At 38.5% G+C, this 27364-nt stretch overlaps 2 protein-coding genes across 2 annotated transcripts in view; one reads left to right on the plus strand and one right to left on the minus strand.

Moving 5' to 3' along the window:
* Nucleotides 1–719: 719 nt before the first annotated feature.
* LOC126753944 (FAS-associated factor 2) overlaps nt 720–27364 on the minus strand; it is a 214147-nt gene continuing 187502 nt past the window's right edge. The window contains exons 4-8 of the mRNA XM_050465727.1: nt 2878–3417; nt 2538–2820; nt 1836–2467; nt 1622–1765; nt 720–1544 (exon numbers count right to left, since the gene is read on the minus strand). Coding sequence (XP_050321684.1) covers nt 1350–1544; nt 1622–1765; nt 1836–2467; nt 2538–2820; nt 2878–2997 — 1374 coding nt within the window. The 5' untranslated portion in view covers nt 2998–3417 and the 3' untranslated portion in view covers nt 720–1349. The remainder of the gene's footprint in view (nt 1545–1621; nt 1766–1835; nt 2468–2537; nt 2821–2877; nt 3418–27364) is intronic.
* On the plus strand, nt 3845–4512 carry LOC126753946 (protein C10). Its single transcript, XM_050465730.1, has 2 exons — nt 3845–3904; nt 3976–4512. The coding sequence occupies exon 2, from the start codon at nt 3993–3995 to the stop codon at nt 4341–4343; it is 351 nt and encodes a 116-aa protein (XP_050321687.1). The 5' UTR covers nt 3845–3904; nt 3976–3992; the 3' UTR covers nt 4344–4512.

Raw genomic sequence — 27364 nt, forward strand, 5'->3', positions numbered from 1 at the left:
AACGACGTTCCAATGCAGCAGCGTTTTGTTTCACTGAATGCCGGCGTGCGCCAGCCTTTTCTTTGCCGTTGCCCGTTCGAATTCTGTTTCAGCTCGCATACCTACCGTCGCCGCAAGGTGTATATGCAGCTGTCGCATCCGCTGAACAGCGCACAGAGCACGTGCGGCCGAGCGAAAAATAGTGGTGAGATGAGCATGTCCGTTATAGCAGATGGTTCTGCTGACGACGTCGACGACGGCAAACCGACCAATCGGCGAAGCCAAAAACCGCATTTGAGCCGTCGAGCACGTCTATTGTTCCACATGGTAACAGGCGACCAGCGCTCTCAGCAGGCGGCGCACAACATTTCTTTGTTCGATTGTTTCGTTTGGAATTGCTGGGAATTTTCGTTCAGCCAATGGTCGTGCTTTGGCTGACGCATACACACACACGTAAGTTGGCGTACGAGTGTGTGTTGCATTAAACGCATTGTGCAAACAGTAGCGGCTAAGAAATTTGTATGGCATAATATTTGCTTTAACACACACTGCAAGCCTGGCGATGAGACCTCGACGTCGTCGTTGAGAACTAGCTCCGCTCAACTTGAAAATACATTTTTGCTAGAAAATTGTATATTGAACGTTTTACAATATAAATTTATTTCTAAGACATGCTACTTTGGGACACGCTCCTACATTTTGTTAATACTCTCGGTTAGTCAAAGTCAATAACTACGACATTTTGATCGCTTAACAGTTAGTTTTCACACGTACTATATTTACTTTTTATTTAATTTTCTTTTCAATAGAAATATTAAGAATGCTACAAATCTTATCATGATCGTTTTTGATAAAATGTTTTGTTTATGTTACGTCTGTCAGAATTGAGTAGTGTGTGTGTAAAGCAACAATGCAATAGTGCATTTGGAAAGAAATTAAAATAGATTAGTCCAAATAGTTATTAGTTTTTGTTACATATAAATGTAAGTACGCTAAAGATCAAGGAAAAAATAAAATTACTTAAATTAATGAAAATTAGAAAACAGATAATTTAAATAACAATTCAATATTGCTATATATGTTTGCATGGAGCATTGAAACTGCATAATCATATATATATACATATATCTTTTTGCGAAAATTGTGTGTTGTTAGCTCCATTTCTTAAATTTACGTACACGTTTTACTTTTTTTTTAACTTTTGGAAACACTCCGCGTGTAAATAACGTAGTTTTTGCATATTCAATGCAAATTAAAAACAAAACTTCTTTGTTATACATATTAAACTATGAAATCTGATCAAATGTTGACCGTTGATTGTTTATGTGGTGTGTTGCTGTTGTTTGTTGTATAAAATATTGCTATGAATATTACGCCTCCAAGTCGTTGACAAAGAGTACCTCACGATGCTTCAGACCGGCTTCAGCTAAGGTTGTTTGATTGCCATTACCATTGATGGCGCCATTATTACAAGAACTGGCGTAGAGGACGCGTTTAGGGAAATTCGTTGTGATCTCGAATTCATCGGGTGAAGAGGGATGACAGAACAGATAGTTATACACATCCTATTTGGAAATAAAAAAATAAAAACAAAATTAGCTTTAATAAAAAGAAAAATGTTAGCAAAACGTTTTAAACTTACAATTAATGAATTGGAATTGAGAAAACGTCGCTCCAGGCGTGCGCCGTTTGGCAGTTTAAAGACGACACTAATGGCGTCCGCTGTACCAGCTGGTGGCTCATTTGGCACCTGCTCAGCTAGCTCAATTTTGAGTTGAGCAATTTCCTAAAAATTACATAAACAACCATTAGTCATTGTAAATAAATACGAATACCACTTGATTTGCACTACTGACCTCTTTTTTGCGTGCCTCTTCGGCACGTTCACGTTCAATAGCCTCCTGTGCTTGTCGCACTGCATCACGTTCCAACTGACGCAGCCGTTCCTTCTCTTCATCGGCACGTAAACTAAGTTGATAAGCTTCGTCTTGCTGTTGACGCAGCGTCTGTGTGAGATTACGTTCTAAACGATCAGCACGTGCTTGACTAAGCCATATTTCATTTGCTGAGATCACTGTTTGCATGCGACGTATCAACTCTTCTGGTGTGCAATCGCCTTCAAAGCGACCAACAACAATCATACGATGATTACGTTGTGCAATTAACACCATCGTCGGAAATACGTGCATATTCAATGTATGCGATACTCTATAACCCTCTGGTGAGGATACGTCACAGCCCCAGAAAAGCATATTGCGATTTATAAAATCAATTGTTGATTGATTCGAAAGCGTTGTACGGCACAGTGAATCTACATCGGGATTATTTGTGGGATCCTTGTGTAGATAGATGAGTAGGAAGCGTAGTTCCTGTTTAGCATCATTTAACGCTTGCGCGTATGTGCCCTGATAGAACACTGGGTGTGATGGATAACGTTCGTTGTAGGAACGTATAAAACTCATGACATCGCCCACAGGATCGGTAACGACTGAAAAAAAAAATATTAATAAACAATTAAAAAAAAAAAAATAAGAAATTTGCATTTTACTGATACGTACTTCTCTCATCGTTTCGTCCCAAACTCAGTAAAGCAGTTAGTACGCTGGAGAATGTCGAGTAGCAATACTGAAATACCATGTTTATGACATAGCCAATGATACCCGTAAAGCTACGCGGTATAGGACCCATGCCACCTCGTGCCGATCTTCCACCAGGCATATTTGCAGAAAAAATCTGTTGTAGAAAACGATCATCGAGAACAGCGGGTGCGCGTACATCTCTGGACGCGGCATATGTTGATGGAATGCCTTCGCGTATGTTCATTTGCTCTTGAAAAGCAACCTGTAAAATACAAACGTGGTTAATTATTTAAAACAAATCAAAATTTTATGTATATACCTCAAGATCCCACTGATGTCTTATCAAAACATCTCGACATATATTCATATCCTCAATGCCTGTAATGTCTTGAAACTGTAGGATCTTTTCGGTTTGTTCATTTGAAAGTCCATCCTCCATGACTGTGTGTCTTGTCTTTTTTGAGGTGTAATACAGTAAGGTAACAAATCAAAGGTGATGATTCGTAATTTGTTGTTCGTGTAATCGTATGGACGGTACAAAGAACGGAGGCCTTGCTGTCGTTGCTGCTTTAGATAGTGTGGAAAAGTCGTATTCCCTCGACAATATGTAATTTTGCAGTATTTGCATTCCCAAATTATTTGTGTCTTCCAGCCTTTTTTGCACCCGCTGTTTGATATTGAGCAAACGTTTTGGGGAAAATTACACGTTGTCTCCGTGTTTTGTTTTTCCAGAAAAACCTTTACAACCTTTGAATAATAAAACAAAACTGCTGTGACAGACTCGGATTACGATGAATTCTCCTTTTTATATGACTTTTCTTTCGTGACAGTTCAACGATGTTGCCAACGCATTCCACAACTACACAATGCAGAGTTGCAAGTAAAATATTTAGTGTTAGAAAATTAATGAATAATATTTTTTAAACAAAATGTTGATAATATAAGAGTAATAAATAAATAAAAAGAAAAATATTTTATAAAAAGTAAATAACAATTTTTATATACGAAAACTCGTTGATTGTTTAATATAAAAGTGTATGGTATAAGTATTGAAAATTAATCTGATATTTTGCCTGCTTTATTTAAAAAGTTCACAAAAACAAATAAAAAACTTGATGTTAAATTTTTTAAATACTTATATTAATTATCTAGATACAAACGATAATCTCTTGCGTTTCGGAGATAGAAAAAACGTATCACTGCGTGTCAAGACATTTGCGCACAATGTATTTCGGTCTTTATATTGTTTATTGGCAGCACTGGTAATTTAGTTTCCACATTTTGACATTTCTGGGGAAAACCTTTATTTACGGATTGTAAACAAAAAATTCTTTTACAAAAATATTGTAAATATACTTAAATTTAATACTATACTGCTCAAAATATTATTAAACAATAAAATTTAACTCATTAACAGTCATTAGCGGTATTAGAATGTCTTACTTAGTGAATTTCAGTAATGACACTGCCAAGCAAATACTCATTGAAATCATACGCACAGTGAATCAGCCAGAGAACTCCAAGAAATTGTCTGAAGCTAAAGCTTCAGCTGGGAAAGAAATGTTGCTAATGATGCAGCACGTCTTTCCACTGGTTATGCAATTGCAAACGGATGTAATTAAAACTTATGGTTTTCCTGGAAATCGTGAGGGACTTGTCCAGTTCTCGCAATTGGTGCGCGAAATGGAACGTGAGGATGTGGAAATCGCAAGATTGCGTAGCCAAATTAGAGCCATCTACTTGCCGCCCATAGCTATAAATACAACTAATGATATATTGATATGAGCAAAGATTGTTTCACTAACAAGACTGAAACCAAAATATGTATTAACTAAAATTGTACGCTCAATAACAAGCGTTAAGCACAATAATGCATTTACCTAAAGACACCTGCTTATATATATAAATTATATAATATATACAAGAAATATTAATATAGTTTAAGTTGTGACAAGCTTTTGTGTAAAAATTATTATTTGTGTAAAAGCAGCTTAATAATAAATCTTTACATACCTATGTATATATATAAAAATCGGATTTGTACCAAAATTAATATTAAGCTCTGAGACTACATGACGAGATCGAAAGTTATCCGTTAAAGAGTTTATGACGACTTGCAAACAGCAACGTAAATTCTTTGAAACCATGAGGACATCACTTCCGTTTTGCATACCAAAAATATCACTGAACTAGAGGAAGAAAACAATGAAAACTACGAATACGGATTTTATTATATTTTCGCGGCAAGCTCAATCTTATTTTTTTGACGTAGTCGGACCTTAGGGAGAGGTGGTTTTTACGAAAAGACCCCAGCAGAAACTGGTTGGAGAGGAATTTAATATGTTCCTTAACTGGGAACATACGGGCCTCACTGTGTAGATGTTCAATCATCCCGTCATAGTCTAGTAGTGTTCTGGCATGTCTGAAGCTTCCTCGTCTGCGTTTCACTGCATCCAGGCGACCATATTGATGCGGCGTATTAAAAGGCCATCCGGCTGATTGCCAAGTATGTTGCCAACAACGTTTCTTTTGATCAGAATGGGAGTCATGCTGCCTGTTTGATTTTGTATAGGCACTCTGTTGGACTGGCGGCGTAGCGCGCGAACTTGAGGCTAATGTAGCAGTAGTGCGTTGACAGCATGGGGCCACGTAACTCGCGGTCCACTCCCGGTGTGACCTGCTCAGGCCTTAAGATGGCTCCCCACTCGACTATAACCACCTCTTTACATTTCTTATCAAACTAATTTATCTAACATCTCTCTCCCTATGGTTCGACTTCGACGAAACAACACGTTTCCTGGGCCTGTCATTAGATGACTTTTATGACATTTAACTTACACCTTGCCACGCAGATAGGCTCTGGATGACCGTTAAACAAAAACAACAGCAAACATGAAGTAGAAGCTGGGCTATAACTGGTACTTTCAATTGAGTAAATGGCTGGCGGGCCATTCTGAACTCGATAAGAATCTTTGACCAGATTAAGGTCCGATGCTGACCATTAAATTTTCTTCGACAGGGTTTATTACACAATTAAGCCAATGCTCCGAACATGTCAACTTGTACAAATCAGTTTGACGAGTTGAATCGATTTAGACATGTCTGTGTTTCTGTCTGTCTCTCAGTTTTTGAGATATCGAGCTGAAATTATGCACGTTCTTTACTTCCAAAGAAGCTGCTTATTTGTCGGAACCGCTGTTATAGGGCCACAAACATGCAAACTGTCCGATCAAATTCAAGTCTTTGTATGGAAAACTTTTTTATTTGACAAGATATCTTCACGTTATAGGGCCACAAACATGCAAACTGTCCGATCAAATTCAAGTCTTTGTATGGAAAACTGTTTTATTTGACAAGATATCTTCACGAAATTTGGCATGGACTATTCGCCAAACCAAATTCAATAACAACAACTTCGAATACCTGTATGTGTATATGACCTACTCCGAATATGGTGTTCAGATCGAATCTTATCTGGGCAGCAAAATGACTGTATTTGCTGCATTGTAAGGCACTATCGAAAGTCTACTTTGGTTGTATGTATATATGCAATAGATAATCCATTTTAAGACCTTAGGAGATGCGATTAGATTCCAAAGCATGATCGAATTCGAATTTTATTAGTTAATAGGTGGGAAAGCATATTAATGAGAACCTTGAAATGTAGCGGTTTCAACTTTGCTACCGCCAACTTATTATTCTTTAAGCTTCAGGATAAAGGAATAATGGCACTGAAAATATTAAGAAAGGACCCCCTTTGCGAGGGAATTGACTTCTCAGCTAAAGCAACAACTACATGCTACGACACATATAAACCATTCATCTTTGCCATGTGCGAATTGCCGCTTTTGGCGTTTTCTTTGAGTTGCCCAATGCCTACAAAGTCATTTGCATATACATTTGTACATATTATATATGTACTTATAAGTATGTGTGGATAAAGTTAAAGGCAGTGCGTGCATTGATTATCATTATCGCGAGCGCATTAACAGATGTCGGGCGGGAAGGCCGCTGGCATGCAAATACTGGCGAAAGAACTGACAATCGCAAAAAAAAAAAACAATATTTTATGGAGAAGAAATGCGAATGAATACATATACATACAAATACATATGTTTGTAGGTATTTGTGAGAAAATTTAAAAGCTGTTAACTATGTATGTATGTATGTGAGTGCAATAAGCAGCAGGACTAACATGCGATGGCATTACGTTTCATTTCGGCGGCGTTTGTGACATGGAAAAACCATTAAGGTAGCTGGGAAAAATCAACCTGAAAGTATGCAAAGGAAAAGTCAGCAAACACACGCAAATACAAACATACATACACACATACACACATACAATCATATATAGCCAAATGCAAATGCCCATATGCAAAAACAGCTTAACACATGCATATACATATATACAATATATGACTGTACATATGTACATGTGTATGCATGAAGGTCCCTATATCTATCTACATATATGTATGCATGTGTGTACATATGCGTATGCCTCGGAATACAAATGGAAAAACTGTCACGGCAGCGCAATAATTTCCTACGCCATATGAATGTACAAATATATCTGATTTTTGTAACACATACATACGTACATATATACACAGTTAAGGTTAACCACGGCTGCACCGAAGCTATAATACCCCTCACAGTTACATTTCTTATAGCATAAAGGGGTATAAGAAGATCAAGCTAAATATTTTGATCGTTCAGTTTGTATGACAGCTATATGCTATAGTGAACCGATCTGTACAATTTCTACGGAGAATGTATAATTTCTTTAGATAATAAGCCATGCCAAATTTCGCGAAGATATCTCTTCAATTGACAAAATTTTCCATACAAGCACTTGATTCCGATCGCTCAGTTTGTATGACAGCTATATGCTATAGTGAACCGATCTGAAAAAATTCCTCAGAGACTATATAATTTCTTTAGATAATCATCCATGCCAAATTTCGGGAATATATCTTTTCAACTAAAAATTTTTGCCATACAAGCACTTGATTCTGATTGTTCAGTTTGTACGGCAGCTATATGCTATAGTGGTACGATAACGGCAATTCCAACAAATGAGCAGCTTCTTGAAGAGAAAAAAGGTGTGCGCAAAATTTTAGATCGATGTCTGAAAATCCGAGGTTCTATTTCGGGTATATACAGACGGACTTGGCCAAACGGACTCAGCTTGTCACACTGAACATTATGTAGATATTTTATAGCATCTCCGACGTTTCCTTTTGCATGTTAAGAACTTCGTAGCAAACTTCATACACCCTATATAGGGTATAAAAATATACCACACACATCCAGGCACATACATATGTGTGCTTGCGCTTCACTGTGTTTGTTAACGACCACGTTTCCTGTATTCAGCTGGGACAGTCTGGCCATTATCGTGCGCTGTACGCTTTTTCCTTTTCATCTTGTCCTTCTTATACTTTTTTGTGCTTTCATTATTGGAATCAGGTTTTAAATATTGAAAAATCGCAAGCCAGCGAAAGCAGGAAGGAAATGAATATGGACGGGAAATTACTTATTAATTGAGTAGGAAAATGAAATACGAAATGTGAATCTTCGAAGTTGGAAAAAAATGAAAAAAGCAAAAACGACAATAAAAACAACATCAACAAGAAAAGCAAATCAAACAAAATTATAGCACAAGTAACAAGCAGCAAGGAACAATATAGTTGAAAAGTACGTGTGTGCAAACAGGTCTGCGGAGGCGTATGAGTAATAATAATATTATATGTATGCGTACGAAACACATATGTATGTTTGCTTATAGGGCTAGCAGTTATGTGCACAAAAATAGTAGTGTTCATTTAGGAATGAGAAAATATAATATAATATTTTAATAATTTGGGTATGGGCCCTTTCCTTGCAAGCTCATCAGCTTGACAATATCCGATGATTCTGTTATGGCCAGCGACCTAGATAAGTTTAATATGAAAGTAGCTTCATTCTAGTGCTAGTGAGGTTATGCACTCTTTGACTTACTTTGAGGTCATTGTCACCAAGCTCAAGACCTGAATAGCTGCTCTGCTATTGGAGTTAATGCATACCTCCACTACAGTTTGAAAGACACTAGAATGGTCGAGCGGTCTGATGAGAGCTGATCGTGGGCTTTAGACTCCTACTTCAAGGTTGACCTTGACTTTTAATCCATCAATGAGGTAAGGTCCGCATCTCTGCTACAGAGAATCCGCCGCTCCCAAATATATCTCGGAGTTATGTGCGCGGAGATGTCTGGGTGGTTGGGTTTTACATGTTTCTTCTTTACTAGTATAGAAGCCGATTACGCGGTTATAGCTGAGTTAACAACAGCGCGCTAGACCTTTCTTCTTTTCGCTATTTGGCGCCAATTTGAGATACCAAGTGCAGCCATTGCCGCTTTGTTATTCTTCAAGCGGGTAATTGTTAATCGAACCCAATCATATTCTGGTAATGGAACATCTATTCCATCGTCATCGATTTGGGAGTCATGTTTGCTAACTCCAGATGTTACACTTTCACTGCCGTTCAGCAGGCTGGAGAAGTGTTCCCTCCATAACTTCCGTATGCTCTGAACATCAGCCACTAGTTCACTACTTTGGGTCCCACAAGAGTATGCACCGGTCTTGAAACCTTCCTTTAATTGCCGCATCTTTTCGTAGAATTTACGAGCATTATCGTTGTCGGACAGCTTTTCAAGATTTTCATTTTTTCGCATTTCGGCTTCTTTCATTTTTGGTCTCTCGGCATTTATCCCACTGCGCTTGTGTTGTGGTCGACCCGTTTCTCTCCCATGAGACACGACAACCCTCATCGTAACAGCTGTTCTTTCGACGTTTCCAAAAAGCAGTGGCTTCGCTTGCAGCTGAATGTAAGGAGCTTGAAATGCCGTCCCACAGTTCCCTCATACTGAGTTGCTGATGACTGCTCTCAAAGAGCAGAAGTGCTGGTCATGGAGGCTGAGCCATGTGAGTTTCAGCGTACAACCTCGTTATGCCACTCCCGTTCGCAGTCAGATCACTGGTGAACAGATACTGTAATTAGACTGCAGCAAATCCTTAATCCAAATATGTATGTCGGAGTGGTTCCGCTGAAGCTTCCTCTCTTTTCCAGGCTCCAAACGGGTTGGCTGTTATATATTAATTTTCACGCATATAAAAATAAGGACACAACTGCTATTTTTATGAACACCGCTGTAGATGTTTATAAGTGCATACATACATATGTAAGAGCATATATGTATAACTGTATTCCTTGCAGCTGCTCTGCTTCAAGTATGCTCATATGGTATGTCTTGCCATTTGCAGTGATTTCCTTGAGGAGCTGCTCTCTTCTTCTGCTTTTTCCGTCTCTTCCTTATTTTTTCTGCTTTTGGTGCCTTTGCTGTCGCAACTTGTTTTGCATTTAGTTAGTTTCCTGTTTTAGTTGAAACTTTAGCGGCTTAGCTCATGCACATGTGCTTTTGTTGTTCTTATTGTAATTGTTAATGTTGTTGTTGCATGTTTTTATGCAAAAAACTGTAAACTCTATTGGTTGTTTTGTTTAGTGCAACTAACTTGAAAAGTTAAATGGCTCAGAGTGGAATTCGTGATTTATGACTGGCGGCGAATGTCAAGGACTGCACAATGCTGTCGCTTCGTACGCGGTCTAAACTGCGGTTTTCCGAAGAGTTTTATTTACAATTTCTGCATGCAAAACGCGGGTACACGCGAAAAAATCGGAACTAGAAAAGGCATTTTTGGTTCTATGCCGAAGGAATTTAGCTTCTTCGTCCCAATTTTTGGAACTGATCGACTTCTTAAGGTCCTAAATATGATTGTTTGTACCGAAAATCTCTCCCCCTTTAACTGTATTTCAGAAAACTTGGATCACTGCCTCTCATCTGCCGCTAGTGGCGGCTTTATCTCTGTGCGCATACCGACGAGAAATATGTGAATGGGAAGAAGTCGCTGTAGAAGAGAGTGAGCCTCAGAGGATAGCTAAGAGGGAAGCTTGGAAGGGTAGATTTCTCTAAAAAGTTCCCCTTCAATCTTAGTTTTAGGCTACAGGATCACTGTAATATTTTTCAGGCAGAAGTGGCTACTATCAAAGTGGCGTTAGATGTACTGCTACGAACTGTAGCCTCTTTTAGGGAGGTGTGCATTCACTCCGACAGAAGAGCGGTAAAACTAGTGCTAGGCTCGCTGACTGTATGCTCAAAGCAAGTCAAAGAGTGACTGTTATCACTAAAAATATCATCAAGGTACTTCATCACCAGACTCCTTTGTGTATCGGGCCATAGCGGCATCACTGGCAACTGCAAAGCCGAAAAGTTAGCCAAAGAGGACATCCTTGCACCGTTCACGTCAGTATGGGACCGAGTTGAATCTCCATTGGCGGTTTTCCTTCTTGCTTTGGACCAATGTACCTTGATTGTGCTTAGTAGGCGTTGGTCGACGACTAGTTCCTGTGAGAGATCCTTTTGATCTAGATCTACCGACCTATTTGCTCTTAAAAAGTTCATCTTGCCGCAATCGTAGGAGTTCTTACTGAGCCCAATAGTCATTCAAGCAGTAAGGTCGAAAATCTTGTCGAACGCTAGTAGCCAAATTTGTATGTAGGAGGGTAAGGTGGAGACATTATTGCCCTTTCTCTTCCATTGTACGGCTTTTGCAAGACTGGGCATGAAACATCTTAGCAGTCTAATCTTCGGCGAACCAGGAGACATAGCCAAACTGGCATAGTGAGATCCTTGTTAGGATTTAACCTCTAATTTAACCAGATTCTAGTAAAAAAATGTTCGAAACGTTACTGACCAGTTTTCGGAAGGGAACCTCTGAAACAAAGAGATATCCTGTTGACATAGCGAAGGTACACTTTACGTGTTAAGAGCATTCATTTAAGACATCATTGCAGTTAAATGTGTGGAAGATTGGTTAAATCAGAGATGCGGTTGTCGGTACTGGAGATGGCCAGACTGCAGTTCTCACAGACAGAAGATTACCCGCTGTGTTATATAACCATGAAAGCCTTTGCATGACTAAATATAAGGAGGTTTTTTATGTTCTGTACTGAATTTTAATATAATAGGGTTTCCTTGAAGATCGTGATTTTTTTAAACTCTATAAGTCACTCATAATTTCCGTCCTGCTATATGGTGCAGAGGCATGGACGATGACAACATTTGATGAGTCGACGTTACGAGTTCTCGAGAGAAAGGTTCTGCGGAAAATTTATGGTCCTTTGCGCATTGGCAACGATGAATGGAACGATGACTAGGGCATGTCGTCCGTATGGATGAAAACACCCAACTCGAAAGGTATTCGACGCAGTACCCGCCGGGAGAAGCAGAGGAAGAGGAAGATCTCTACTCCGTTGGAGAGATAGGTGGAGAAGGACCTGGGTGCCCTTGGTATCTCAAATTAGCGCCAAATTGTGAAAAGAAGAAACTAAGATTAATCGTATTTTCTTACCAAATCATTATACTTTTCATAATTTTTTAATTTCCTGTGCATTATTTTCCACCGTGCAGTGAAAATGTTTAATATTTTCGCTACAAAAACCGCAAAAATAGCAATGAGACTACCAAAAAGAAAACCAAAAAATGAATGAAAAATGGAAAAAATCACTCCGGCAGCATTTTGAGGAAATGCGGAAACGCGAAAGTCACAGCAATGCCAACAATGCAATGCGGACGGAAGCGCAGCAATATGTACAAAGAAATCGAAAGAAAAATGCAAACAAAAAAGTCGAGCATGCCACGAAGTGCAGAAATTCGCAAGTGACACGCCAGCGAAAATAACAGCCAAAATGAAATTTAAAAAACGTGTGGCATGCAGAATGAGGAGTCCCACTACTTGAAAACTTATTTGATGCCACTCGAAGACTGGAAGGCGTGTGGCAGCGGCGAAACATTGTTTTCATTGCAACTTTTCAATTTGTTCTGCACATTTTCAAATTCATTCTGCGCGTTGTTGTTATTTCATTTGTCGAATTGCCACACTTGCCACATTATTTTCAAGTTTTCCGAATTTATTTATTATTTTTTCCGAATATTTGAAGGAAAATAAACATTTTATTTCTTCGTTGGAGAAATATTTTGTTTTCACTGCGTTGGTTTACAAGTAGATATTGTGTGATGTAGTAAGGTTGAGTCAAAGCGCGAAGAGAGAAAGTATAGGAATATGGGATATCTCATTTTCAATAAGGCAGGTGAGAAGTTTACATGAAATGAAAGAAATTACAATATTTTTCAAATTTGAAGGAAAGCAATAGGATCACATTGTGAATTGTTTCATCAGTCATTCAAGTCCATATGGCTCCTTTCTTTTGTTTTCTCTTATATCTCTCTGTCTATCTGACTCCCAATGTCAGAGAGCATTTGTCAAGCGGAAGTACTAGGTAAAGAGAAGTCCTCCGATGTACTATTGAATAACCACGGGAGGATGCAGAAAGTAACCATATAAAGTATAGCCACTGCCGCTTGTCAACGCCAAGGATTAATTTCAACAATAGTAGGAAGACTTTAAGATCAACTCCACTTGTACCTTAAATTTTTTTCTTGCCACAGGATCATTTTCGGCAATGATGAGTTGCTCAAGGAACCTCTTTAGATGAATTCGAGGCGAACGATCTAAAGAGACCTTTACACTCACTTTGAACTCTTTTATAGAGGTCGTACGATATACGATAGCGCACCAAAATGTCGCATTGAGCCCAAAGTGGCAGCACTTTTGCCTACTTGTCTATATTGATTTCCATTTCGGCTTAATATTCGCAACAACCAGGCACTTTTTAAGGGATCTATTTGGATCTGATGGAATTTGTTTCGGTTACTGTAGTTATGTGTCCACTAATTTTGTCAGATAATGCAGTTTCTCATCTACTCTAAGTCATCCGAAGACAAGTTCTGGATGAGACGTAGTACCTGCGGATAAAGTCTGACGTCTGAATAGAAAATTCTTCATGGTGGCGAAAGTCGTGTTCTTCTCTACCATATTGAATTAACTCTTTTTCAAAATTCCAGAACATTGTGATGACTTAGATAGAGACGGTGATGGACTGAATTGTCGATGTTGGTTGATTGGTTACCAAAAACAATTATCTTGAATTTATAAATCAAAAGTTATAGTGATGACTGTGGAGAGTCATCTCACACTAAGCTTAGCAGCAACATCTGTCGTAATAAATGTTGGCTTATTTCGCATAAAATGGGGGACTACATATATGAATGAAGCTCTCAGGAAGCTAAGGAACGTGCTACATCTTTCATGATGGATGCATGCCTGTCAGAAATCACATTGGATTTTAGACGGACACAGTCTCATGACCCAATCAAACATGAAAGCTCCAGAAAAAATTTTGATAGACCGGGTCTAAAATCCATGAGATGGCATTAATCTTCAACAGTAGTCTTGGCAACAAATGTAGCGTTTCCCATGCGTATTTAAAGCATCTCCCTTTTAAGTAAAGTCTAACATTATAAGTAAACACTTTTCCAAAGGTGATATGCATTCAAAGTTACCAAATCGTATGCAAGAGTTTTGAAAAGTTTATCAGCCACATAGTCGTAGGTCAACTTCAGAGCTCTTTTCTTACCTAGATCCCCAGTAGAAGGTTAGGTTATCTAATCTAACGATCCCTCGGCAGGGGATGATCACACTTTGACTGTTACCTTTGTGAAACCATACGATGAACTTCTGTGAGTGGGTATAAGTTATCGGGTAAAACGCCCTAAAGCTATCACAAATCTGCTTGAGTCTTTTATTTCTTTAACCGCTATTTCACCTGGATGTCAAAAAATATGAGATCCAAGCTGTTTTTGCCTTGATATGGCAAAAGCGGGACATTCGAAAAGGAAATATTGAGAGGATTCTATCTCATCTTCTTCCAAACAACTGATGCAGCTGGAATCGGATAAGATATTCAATTTTACTGCATTATTGCATTGAAAGGTGGACCTTTACTATTTAATCTAGGCCAGAAGGATCCAGCGACTGCACAGCTGTTGATAGTTGAGCTGTTCTGAGGCGCAACAGTGCAGTAGTGAAACAGAATAAGCCAACGCAGCAGTTATTGGGGCTGAGGTAACTGTCCCAGCAAGCTCGTCAGCTTTACAGTGTTACCGCTGTGGCCAAGCAGCCTAAGCAGTATAATCGTCAAATGAGTGGGTGATAAATATAAGGAGTCTAGACATCCTTTGACTAGTTTTGACAGTCAGTCAACGAACTGAAGGCTAATATACCCTACAATCGGAGTGGATAGTCACCACTCTGAAGGAAGCTACACTACGGAACAGTAGATCTACTGCTACCTTTATGGCAGCCACCTCCGCTTGGAAGACAGCGCAAGGGTTAGGAAGTCTAAAGTCGTTAAGAAAGTCATGAGAGAATTCCAGTAGCAAACTGAAGAGCTAGCAGATAGATCTCCGTTACACATTAGATCTAGATATAAAAAGCCGTGAACTACATTCAACGAGTCAAGGAAAAGTATACATATCCGTACATATCTTGGTCTTAGCTACTTATTATAGTGAGTCTTGTGAATAAAAAAGGAATAAGAAGAAGAAATATCTCTCTCTATAGATAAATTTATCGGTAATACTAAGTGGCTTAAACACAGTGATGAATCGGAACTACAGAATATAGTGGGCGATTCTTCAGAAACTTCTATAAAACAACTTTTTTTAATATTTCCATTTGCTTCTTATTTCCATACTTTACTCTCTAAGATTACGGTTAATTTACGTGCGCACAAATGTATGCAACAATAATTAAAAATATTTTCTGGACTGAAATACAAACAAACATACAAAGACTGTTGAAGTAGAGCATTGCTTCATTATCATTGAATCACATTCGACTGTCTATCTAGCTCTAGCTAAAATTCCGTGATCCCTTATAAAATCTGACTGACCGGAAAAATAAACAAAACAACAAAAGCTAATAATGGAAACAACAAGTGAAAGTGCGAGTGGCCAACTGAATGGACTCATTTCAGTTAGCATACATTTAGGCGGCCAAACCAAACAAGAGTGTAAGACACACTGCAACAGAAGTAGAAGTGGGAAGAGGGGCAGAAACGGTGGCTAGAGTTTATTTGGAAATTCAAATGAAGTTAAATTTTATGACACAGCAAACCCTACGTGGACGCTCGTCCTCAGAGCGGAGCGAAGATATTGCTAGTCATGCTGACATACGCACTCGCTTACTACAGCCACTCCGCTTGTTTAGTCTTCCTTCCTAACGCCACCGCCACTCTCAAGCTGGAAAATATGTTGATTTACATTTTATTAGATTCGCAAATTTATTCTATGAATTTACTGCCGTTTCGGCAGACCCCAGCAGACAGAAGAATACGACGTTGGCGTGAAGCGGAACAAAGCTTGTTGTAGTTACGTTCTGCGGAGGTGAGACGGTGGTGATGGTACGACTTGTTGGTTGCTTGCTTGGCGGTAATGATACGAATAATGATGATAATGAAGAGGAACATCGCTGGAGTAATGATGAAAATGTCGATGATGCTTATAATGAAGAAGCTGTTCTTGGTCTTGTACTGTGTTTGTGCCGCTTTCAGACATTCTTCATAACCTCCAGCCTTCATTCCACCATTCTAATGATGATGTTGATATTGTGGCTACACTTTGTTTGCGCTTGTGTTGGTGATGATGTAAATTTTTGGTGTTACACTTGTTTGCTTTGTAAATATATATATGTATATAGTAAATATATATGATTATACGAGGCTAGTACGACTTTTTCATTATTTTTCTATTGGTCGCAGAAAATATTCCTCGAATTGTTCGCACTGAGGCATTAACAACCTTCGGACGGCTACAAATTTGGTTACATTCCATTTCCGTAGACCCGACTGTGGTGGATATGTGCTCAATGCAGTCTTCTTACAGCTCAAAACTCACGTCTTATCTTTTCTAAATTTATATTTTTTAAGCCATACGTTCTCTTAAGATTCTTAGGCGTTTTTTCAATGGTAGTATAACAGAAAATCCTCTCTCGACGAACAAAGACCAAATTCTACAAGTCACTCATCATTCCCGTCCTGCTATACTTGTATAGTACAGAGGCATGGACGATGACAATATCTGATAAGTCACACTACGAGTTTTCGAGAGTAAAGTTCTGCGGAATTTATGGTCTTTTGCGTATTGGCAATGACGAGTATCGCATTCAATGGAACGATGAGCTGTACGAGATATACGACGACCCTGACATAGTTCAGCGAATTAAGAGACAGCGGTCACGCCGGCTATGTCATGTCGTCCAAATAGACGAAAACACTCCAGCTCTGAAAGTATTCGACGCAGTACCCGCCAGGGAAGAAAAGGAACCGGAAGACTTACACTTCGTTGGAAAGACCAAAAGAAAGAACGACTGGCGCGCTGTTGTAAACTCGGCTATAACCGCGTAAGCGGTGTCCTCGCGAATAAAGAAGAAGAAGAGGTGTTACAGAACTCTACCTCTACCATTTAATTTTTGGGGATTATATCAGAAGAATATGCTAGTTAATGGAATTCTCGAACAAACATGGGTTTACCTGTTTAATGATCTTTCGTTTTACGAGCCGAATAGGCTCTTCTAACTGCATCTTCCTCTGGTGGTAGAGAAAGCTTCGGGAAACCGATATGCTTTAATTTTTTTTACAAATCTCTTCCATCCTTTGGACATCGGAAATTTAAGAGTCTTCTAGAGCTAGCTTTTAAACGTTGCTTGGGTTTTTATATAAAAAATGGCATTTGAATTATTTGGGATGTGTTTGATGTTGTCCGAGAAATGGAGGAAAGAAAGGAAAAACACGTTTTTGATATTGATGGGAACAAAGATCGAACCAAGGCTCAGTATTACGGAGCCTTATTATTATGCCGACTTTTTTATAAAAATTCTGACTCTTGAGTTAAAGAATATCACTTTGTCTTTAGGGGTTCCTATAAGATCTATTCTAACTATCCCCAGAGAGCAGTGATTTCAAAGCTCAAAAAACTTTGGGAAGATCAGAAAAAAGTTGCTAAGAAATATTAACTTTAGTGTTGATGATGGATGAAGAGTATAAATTTGGTCTTTTCGACTGCAAATTTATGATTCATATATTTTTTTTCATCGACGATTTCTGACATCAAAAAGTGATACAATAAATAAGGTAGATTACTCTAGTCTAGGAAAAGATGGTTGTTGCTAGTAACTGTATAACTCTTAAATATCACGAACTTCTCCAACTCTCCTCGTATTTAGCAATGCGTACTTCTTCTGAGGGACAAGAAATGCGGTGCATTTAGTGTGAAATGGGTGTAAGTTGAGGCAAACAGTGAAAGTGTTTGCTCAAGCTATGAATGAGTGGCAACGAACTATGGCAAATAAGTAAAGTTTAATGACATAAATCATGCAAACAATGCGGCGGATATTTTGTGGAAGGCAGTGGGGGTGCGGGGTTTGAAATGATCAGCAAGACTTGAGCATAAATTGGGTCGTAAGAGAATTACAAATGAGAGAATATTTTAGAAAGTAGAAGAGTTTGAATGTTAAACGTATTTTTTTTTCTTCCAACGAAGTATTTCTCAAAAGCGGTATATATAAAGTGTGTCCCATAATTAAAGCAAGATTTAAATTTGCCACTATTTATGTAGTATAGTGTTGATAATTTTTAGAATAGTATTTGAACCCCAATATGGAAAAATTGCCGGGTCTCTCGACCTAACTAGATGTCTTCAGCTGTTAAAGTGCATCTCTGTATTTGTCAGCACTTATTCAGCTTAAGAAAAGGATAGCTGAAGAAAGAGCTAAGGCCAAAGTGGTAAAGGAGTTGGTGATGTTATTTTTTGGCCTTAAAACTACAAGCTCCAAACTTTCTAAAAATGTCTGGTTAATCGGAAAAAGACAGTTTAGCGAAAAGCGCGTTTAAAGTTTCATGTACTGACCGAGTCAGTTTGGATGTCGGTTAAGCAAAAGACCTATTTATTCGAAAATAACTCGAATTTTTAGAAATTCTCTTGAAGACTTTTTCTTGTATAGTTAAACTTTTAAAATATAAAATAAAAAGATCGTTTTTTTTTCTAGATTAGAAACACCCTCTTTAAGTTCATCGGTCTATACCCAAAGTACCATTGCGTGTAAAGTTCACAGAACTAAGGCTCTACCCTGAAGTAACCCTTCCAAGGAGGGCGACGGTCCTTAGAGGGCATTTTTAGTGGACTGCAAGTGGAACATATCGTTGCTGTGACGACAGCTCTGATGATGCGGAAGCATTTTCCACCCCCTCAACCGCCAAAAAAAGGCTTCTTCTCCATTCCATGGCTTCCAAGGAACCTTGCGTTAGTCATTATAAATCCACTGAGGCCATCGTGGGAACCCTTCCAAATTTAAAAGCCTTATATTTCATATAAAAATAGCTCCATTAATCCCATTTATAACAGTAACAATCCTCTATTGAAAATAATATTCCAAAAACGCACTTGATCCACTAGAAATATTTCTTTTTTAAATAAGGAATTAGAATAATTTGTTGAGCTCATGCAATTTTAACGCTCTTTGACTGCACGCTCAGCTAATTACTGCTTCAATTGTCTTGCATTTGCATTTAATTTTCAATTTTAGTATCTTAGTATGCCACAATACTAACTAGCTACTCATGTAGACTTAATGCTGTGTGTAGTTGAATGTATGCATATGACCACAGTACTCGTGTAGAACAGTGTATTAACCCGCATATATTTTCCCATTCAAATTTCACGCTCATCGAGCCGAAGAAAATGATGATGGTGTAGCTCTTGTTGTTTTTATTTCTTTCTTTTCACCGTCGTGTGGCAAAGGAGGGAATGAAAGCAAATGATGAACTCATCCCGAACAGCAAGTGCGGGAATACAAATACTATAAAGTGAAAACACGTTTAAGCTTTAATAAAATGTTGACGAAGGGGCGAGGACTTTGTTCTAGAGCGAAGACGAGTTGAAGTGCAGAAGAAGTGAAATGGGTGAAAAGTAGTGGAAGAAAATGCTAAATTTGTCGATTTTAGATTTTTTTACAAATAAACTGTTGCTTCGGTATATCGTACATACTTGGAACAAGCAAATAACAACTTTAATAAGAATGAAATAAGGACCCTTCAAATACGAGCCGATTAGTTTGAAATATTTTAAATTAACCATACCGAACTGCATTATGGTCAGAAAGACCTTAAGTCAGTTACCAGTGCCGTCAAAACTAGTTTCAAAGACAAATCTGCAGTTGAAGCCTCTGAGTTCAGAGTAATGCTTGAAAGAAACCAAGAAGTTCTATTGAGATCTTGGTAACCTCAGCTTCAGTGTTTTAGATTATAAGAAAATCAATGTAAAAAATAAATTGTATAATATATCTGGTCTTCACTGTGACTTCCGTATTGTGCCCGGGATTTCTTCTTAAAATTCTCTAAATACTTGGTATTATTCAGTTATATAGACTTGGGTCTGAAGTACATATATCTACTTTTGGAACTTTCAAACGTCGACATACTTGTATGAAGATTCGTCATACTTTTCTCACCGAAATCTCTCCGTTTCTCGCTATAGCTAATAGAACCCTCTATGTTTTACTATAGCATCTCATGAGCGGTTGTGGTCCAATGACGTTACTGACGACAAAAATATCCGAGGCCATAAAAATTTACAAAGGTGAAGCTTTGAATTTATTTGCGAGTCAAGACAATCAATTTACTTCGGTGAACTCAAAAAGCCATACATGATATTAAGATTCCTAAGCTCAGTACTTACTAAGACAATCTGATGTGTTTGTCTCCTTTAGATGAGATATACTTGAGACCAGCTTCTCTTATAGACAACAATTTGAAGTACCTAAAACTCCGTTTTGTTTTATTCCTGTTCGTATAGGCGTTGAAAAAGCTCTGCGAAGGCTTGATCAAAACAACTTGGCCTACTGAGCGTACTATTCGCTACTGCATCTCCATCTTGGGTGGAGAGTCGATTCGGCGCCGTTCGCAGCAAATCGGACTGACGTATGGAATGACTTGGCGCATTTGACATCGAGATCTTAAATTGAAAGCGTACAAAAGCTTATGCAAGAAGTGATATCGTTCGACCTAACTGACATCGCTTCGATCTATGGGCTCTTGTAAGGTTCTAAGAAGATCAGAAGTTGCAAGGATGACACCCATTCTGGCTCAATGGGTATGTAAACAAGCAAAATTGCGGTATTTAGGAGGTTCATGTATCCTGTATTACATTCTTTTACTAAGTCAGAGAGAAGTTTTCTGAAACCGAGGTTTAAGTACTTTGGGTCGTATTCCTTTACTAGGCCAAAGAGGTTGCTTACGGTTTTTCGTTTCATGCTCAATTTCTTCTGTCTTAGGTCGTCACTGGATATAGTGAATCAAAGCACTACAGACTTCGAAGATTATGTGTGTGGTTCCCTGGTTGTCACTTAGTAACTTCACCTAAGGGAACAAGACTATAATACCCTTCCAATAAATGATCCTTGCATGTAAAAAAGAAGCTCCAGCAACAAAAATACTTTCAATAAATACATCACTACCTCTACACAATGAAGTACAACTCAACAACAACAATGGTATTTGAGGAAATGAGCAGCAGAATTTTAAGTTTATTACATTTGCTGTGTTGAACAAGCGGACCTGCCCCACTAACGGCAAACCCAAGCACAAGCAGCGACGAATGAAGCTAAGAAGCAACAACGGAGCTGCACGGCGAGGATTTATGACTTTGCAAAGCAAACAGAAAATTTAATGAGACGAAAGTTAAATGAAATTTGTGTCAGTAGCAAAGAAAGAATGAGCTTTGGCAGGATGCACAAGCGGCGGCTGGGGTGAGGGACTGGCAAAACGTGAAAGATGATGAACCGCTATGCAGCAGTGATGGGAGTAACAGTTTCGTAGGCAACACACCGTTGACCGAATTTCGTGTTATTTACATTTTACTTATTACAGCCACCACTCACCGCCTAAACCGTTTCTGCTGCTGCAGCAACAGCTGCCACGTTGATTGGACTCATGGGTCTATGGGTTTTATGGTTGCATGCTTTCTTGCTTTCTCGAGTAGTTTGGTTAGTTTACGATTATTATCGTTGATGTTGTCGCCACGCAATCGCATTTGTTGTTGTTGTGAACCGAAAAGAATGATAGAACAAGCAAGGTAGCCTACGGAGTACCACAGCACCTTCCCTCCAGGGCTATACTTCAATACGTGTACTCTATCATCCAATTGCCGCATTATTTACCTTTTGTGCACAAATTCGTCAGAGTTTCGTTGGATGCTGCATGTACAAGAACAATGTGGGGTCAATATGCTTGTTGCTGCTTGGTCAGTGTGTCCTTTGAGAGATTTTACGATTTTTCAATTACGGTAAAGATACACTTACCATACCTTCGACGGACGAATTTTACGTTTTACGCTGATTAATTCGATATCAAAAATTCTTTTTTTCTCCGTTATAATTCGAAAATTTTATGCTAATGAAGTCAGGAATTGGAAAATTGCAGCAGGTCGAAGTCAATAAATGAAAAGGAGCTGTATTAAATTAGAAGTATGATGTGGAAGGCAATGCATTGTTTGCCACTCGGCCATTGGGGCAGTTGACCAGGTGCACAAATTGTGGGCGCTCAGTGTTTATTTATGAGTGGGAGCGCTCAGAAGCCGTGTGGCAAGTAGCAGCTGCTTAGTTGGGTTTTATGTTTATTAGAGAGTTTGATGAATGGGCTAAGATGGGCGAATGGACGAATGGACGAAGAGTGCTGTTGTAAGGGGAAGGAAAGTCTACAACTATGTAATAAACTCTAATGAGGTTAAACGATTTGGCTGCGTATTTGTGTGTGTGTCGGGAGGTGAATTTTAATTGAATTGCTTGGTAATCAGCAATTAATTTTATATAAAAGGGATTAAAAGGCATTTGTGAGTGATTTGAATGTTAATTTGTGTTATTAAATTCGAAGTCCCCGGGCGAAGTGGGCGGCTATAGGTGGTGAATAATAATTGAACTTTGATAACACTTTGATTTTTGCTACTCTAGTAAATTGTAGAATGCAGAATAAGTAAGTCAATTGTGCAATTAAAGTGCTTGTATAATTAAATTCCTTAATTATAGACAGAATTACTGGAAGCAAATGGAAAGCAAGTGGCTTGCTTATATATAACTGATTATAATGGGTTGTCAATTAAAAGTCTTGCGGATTATTCTTTATTGATTTTTTTATTGAAATTGAAAATATTTCAAAATGATTTGCCCAGCTCTTGACCGAAGCTCTCTTCATGATTTTATTAGGTCATTTTCGACCTAAATTATCTTAGGTGGACTAGAAAAATCTTCGATGTCTTATACACCAGAACGAAAACGTTGAAACCATCGTTGTGCGGTGGAAATGGAAACTGTATCGGGTCCATAAACTTTTTATTATTGAAATGATATTTGAGATGGATTTTTGCCTTTATCGTAGTAGTACTGTAAAATATGCCGTATTTTCTCTTTATTTTGCTCCATTTTTGCGACGCTATAACTCACGAACGACTTAAAAGAAACGACAATCAATCAAACACGTGTTAGCATGTGAAATGAGCTTTCCAAAAAGTTAAAGCATGACCCGATGCGACGAATAAAAACTTGGCGCTTTCAGAGCCAACATTCGAAAAATACCGCAAGACTTTTACAGTAAGATTGAACATTTCATCGGATAACAGCTGAATCAGCTGTTTCAAATAAGATGAGATAGAATCATCTCAGCCCTTTCTCCCCGAATGTTCCGCTTTTTCCAAACACCTCGGTTCTCATAGACATCCAAGTGGAATAGCGGAAATATTAAGTAACCTAAGAATACTTTTGATATGTTCAGAGAGTTTTTGCCGATAGCTGATATCCAATTACAGAAGTTTCTTTCGTCTGGCTGCACAAAGGACTATACTTAATAGTCTAAGTGTGATCCATCGCCACGTCGAGTCATTAACCTTCAGTCTCAGTCTTGCAAACGCTGGACAATGGAGAAGGCCGCCTCACCTTCCTCCATGCAACTGTGACAGTTAGCGTCCGACAAGATTTTCCTTCTTATTGAACTGTATCCACTTATAATTTCTACAACTGGAGAAAGATGCACAGATTACGGAGAGCAAGTAAGTGAGTTACATGCGTCCTACACTAGGAAAGAAGATTCTCGCAGTCGCACAGGAACTAATTGTTGACCAGTGTCTATTAAGCTCACGCGATGTCAAGAGATCCAGCGCTAGAACACAATAGGACAACGGAGTCCCAACTCTTTGCCAATCCGATGTAATCGGAACAAGAGTTTCCTCTCTTGCGACCTCAACGGCCTTGCAGTTTTCAAACACCCAACCGAGTGCGATAATGAAATAGCTTGATGATATCGCTAGTGAGGACAGACACTCTTTGACTATTTTTGAGCATACAGTTAGCGATTTCAAGGCTAGTATTGCCTTTGTACTGTCGAAGTGAATGATCCACTCCTTGAGGTTGCACTTCGGAGCAATACATCTACTGCTTTCTTAATGGCAGCTATCGCTGCTTGAAAAACGTTATAGTGTTCCAGTAGTCTAAAACTATGCACCAACCCTTTGTCTAAGTTTCGACCTAGTTAGAAAAAAGCTCACTGTGCCGCTTCTCCAGAGACTTCGCTCCACTCACATATCCCTCCGCGGTATATGAGCCAAAAACTCTTTAATGTACCCAGCTTCTTTGAGTGCTACAGCAATCTTCATAGCAATGCATCCGCCGGCTATATAATCGGTTGCCATGTAGTAGAAAGTATTCATCGAAGATCTTACTGTGGTTTCTTTAACGCAAGTGGTCGGTGTAATAATCGGTTCTGGAATTTTAGTTATGTTTTTAGGCATTACGCCATCCCCTGACATCTATATATAATGACCTTAGTGCTCATAGGTAGTTTTGAAGATTACTATATTTATATGTATATCTGTCTGCTAATTTAACGAGTTTCAGGTGATTTAATTTAGGGTTCTAAATACTTTATTGCAAGATCCAAGCCCACTGCGACGAATCTAAAAACTAAACTTTGAATGATGTCACTTTTCAAAGTTTTCTGAAAAGAGATAGAAAAATACTTCAGATATCCGGGCGATTGGCTGGAATCGTCACTTACCGCCTCCATAGGCTCAAAAGGCTTTGTCGATACAGGAGGATATTTTTTGACCTTTCTGATAACACAAAAGATGGAAGTTTCAGCTGTCCAAGTATGATCCTCCTGACTTTTGATTCGGGGAACAAAATCGAAACCTATCTCTCTCTTTTCAATATACAAACGAGAAGTTACAGCTTCATAGAAAGACAGCTTATGCTAGAAGGGGATGTAAAGGCTAAGAATATAACAATGAGTTTTAAGAGAAGCATGTCTCAATGATGAGGCAAGATTGAAGTAGGTATTGTAGTTCAACATCTTGCGAGATAAACAAAATATCATTCAATAAAGTAATAACATAGAGGTTTAACTTCAAATCGTTTTATGAGACCAGCTTTTTACGGCCATCACCGATTACTGTCAAAAGTTTAACATGAGAATGAATTTCGCAGCTTTTATTTTCTCCTTTTATTCTTTTTAAAAATATTATTTCTGAATAAATCGACCTGCGTCTCCAATAATTGAACTTTGTTCTTCGGCTAGGGGAAGTCGTTGGTTTTAAGGCCATTTATTTAACGAAATTCGCGTTTATCATTCATATGCTCTCAGGAACTAATAAAGAAAGGAGAGACTGAAATAATTGTCGAGCAAGCGATTGTAAAGTAGTTGCCATATTCCTTTTAAATGGGTCCTACTTCGTTTTGTGCTTTACATGCTCAATATACACACGAGTATATAAGTATTATATATCTGGATATGAAGCAGCCGCATTTAATTTCGCTATAAATTCAAACACTTTGCAATAAATTGTGAATTTTCGGCAGCCTTTCGGTAAGTGCAGCCACGATGCTGTGGAGAGCCTAGACCCATTATTAAGGCGCAGCAGGGCACTCGGCATACGCTTTGGAATTCGAACGATTTTCAAAAATATGGTGGCACTTAAGCGGCCATACTCGTATATACATATATATAAGAGAAGTAGTAAAACAAAATAAGAATTGCCTTAGTGGTGAATAAGAAATTGAGGCAGCATATAAATTGTAGTTTCGAGCGCTGCAGCCAAAGTTTAAAGCAGCACTGGGAGCCATATTGTACGAGTATACGAAATAAAGCACGAGTAAGTTGGCTCTGCAGCACCGATTTCATTGTGTTGAGTTAAGAGCACGTGAGTGCGACAAAGCATTAAATCGTTTGGGCAGCGCCATTGGGTTCTATAAACGTGATTTGTGGCAATTGCCTGGGAATTGATTTTAAAATATGGAAATTCACTGAACATGGTGTATATGCACACATAGCTACTTACTGTTGACTTATGAATATTAAATTATTATTAGGATTAGAATAAAAACAAATAAGAAAGCGGCAAATTAAAGCGAAATCGAATACTAACGGGTGATCCAAGTAGAGGTACTTTTTTCAATAGCCTTTTTTGACCGTCACGCGAGAGTCGTGTCAAGCTGAGCGTACTATTTGCAACACCATCACCTAAATTGAGAACCAGCATTCAATATTGGATAATATTCGATCAAATAGACAACATCTAGCACTCAGTAAAAAAATATAGCAACCTTAGCTAAGAGTGTACACGAAGACCGTGAAGAGTCGATCCCGCGCCATTCGCGGCAACTCAGACTAACGTATGAAACGGATTGACGCATTTTACGTCGAAATTTTTGAAAGCGTTAGACTTTTTCCTGTGGAAATATGTGCTATCTAAAATCTATGTGCATAATCCCAGATAAATTCGGTGGTTGGTGATTCACGGTAAATGAAAAGTAAATAAAATAATTATTAAATAATTAACATTCTCGTTAAGATTCAACTGTCATCAAAGCATTTTATCGACAACTCTGTAAAAATAACCCCTAATCGTCAAATTCTATTCAAATAAAATGCAGAAACACAGATTTTTAGTATATATTGTATACCCTTAATGATGATGATCCGGTCCAAATTTAAAAGAATGTTGTGGCCAGTCAACCAAACAGCGTGAAGTGGAGCCGTTTCCTAGGAACATCAAGAGGTCCTTTCCTAGATTACGTCGACGCCATAGAACGGAATGTCTACCAGACTTCGGACTTCTCTTTCAGTGAATTGCGTATTTCCAGACAAATCACCTCTCATTACAGACGAAGAGCTCTACTTGCCACGATAATTTAGAGTGTCTCTTGCGCAAATTTGTTCTGGATACTATAGCAGATTAAACTCCTATTAATCAAGAATCGACTACGACATACCACATACCACATACAAAATATCACTAGCGTGCAATTAGTCAACGCATGACTTTAACAACATCTTGGCAAACTCAATTCAACTAACACCTCTTTCCCTATCGACCAACCACGACGAAAGTGTACGTTTCCATGACTTTGATGACAACCAACCCGAACCTTACCAACCATCCGGGGATTAGATAATCGCTATAACAGCAACAGTACACTAAAGTCTCGAGAGTTTACGTCCACCAAAACTTTCATTTATATTGACTTATAGTGTCTCCCAATTTTACGAGAAATGTTCCTCGGTACTGGTTTTTCATCACAAGAAGCTGTAATCTAGAGTCTATGGTTTCGTACAGTCTAATTGAATTGATCTAGTTAGAGCGCCAGATTATTGCCAAATTATTGATAAATAAGTTTTCCGACGATTTGTATGGATTATTTCGCTTTTAACTTCATATTATATCAAATTGTTTTAATTAAATATGAATTTGAAGGTGATAGGTTGGGTTT

This window comes from Bactrocera neohumeralis, chromosome 3 (genome assembly GCF_024586455.1).
Source record: "Bactrocera neohumeralis isolate Rockhampton chromosome 3, APGP_CSIRO_Bneo_wtdbg2-racon-allhic-juicebox.fasta_v2, whole genome shotgun sequence".
NCBI lineage: Eukaryota > Metazoa > Arthropoda > Insecta > Diptera > Tephritidae > Bactrocera > Bactrocera neohumeralis.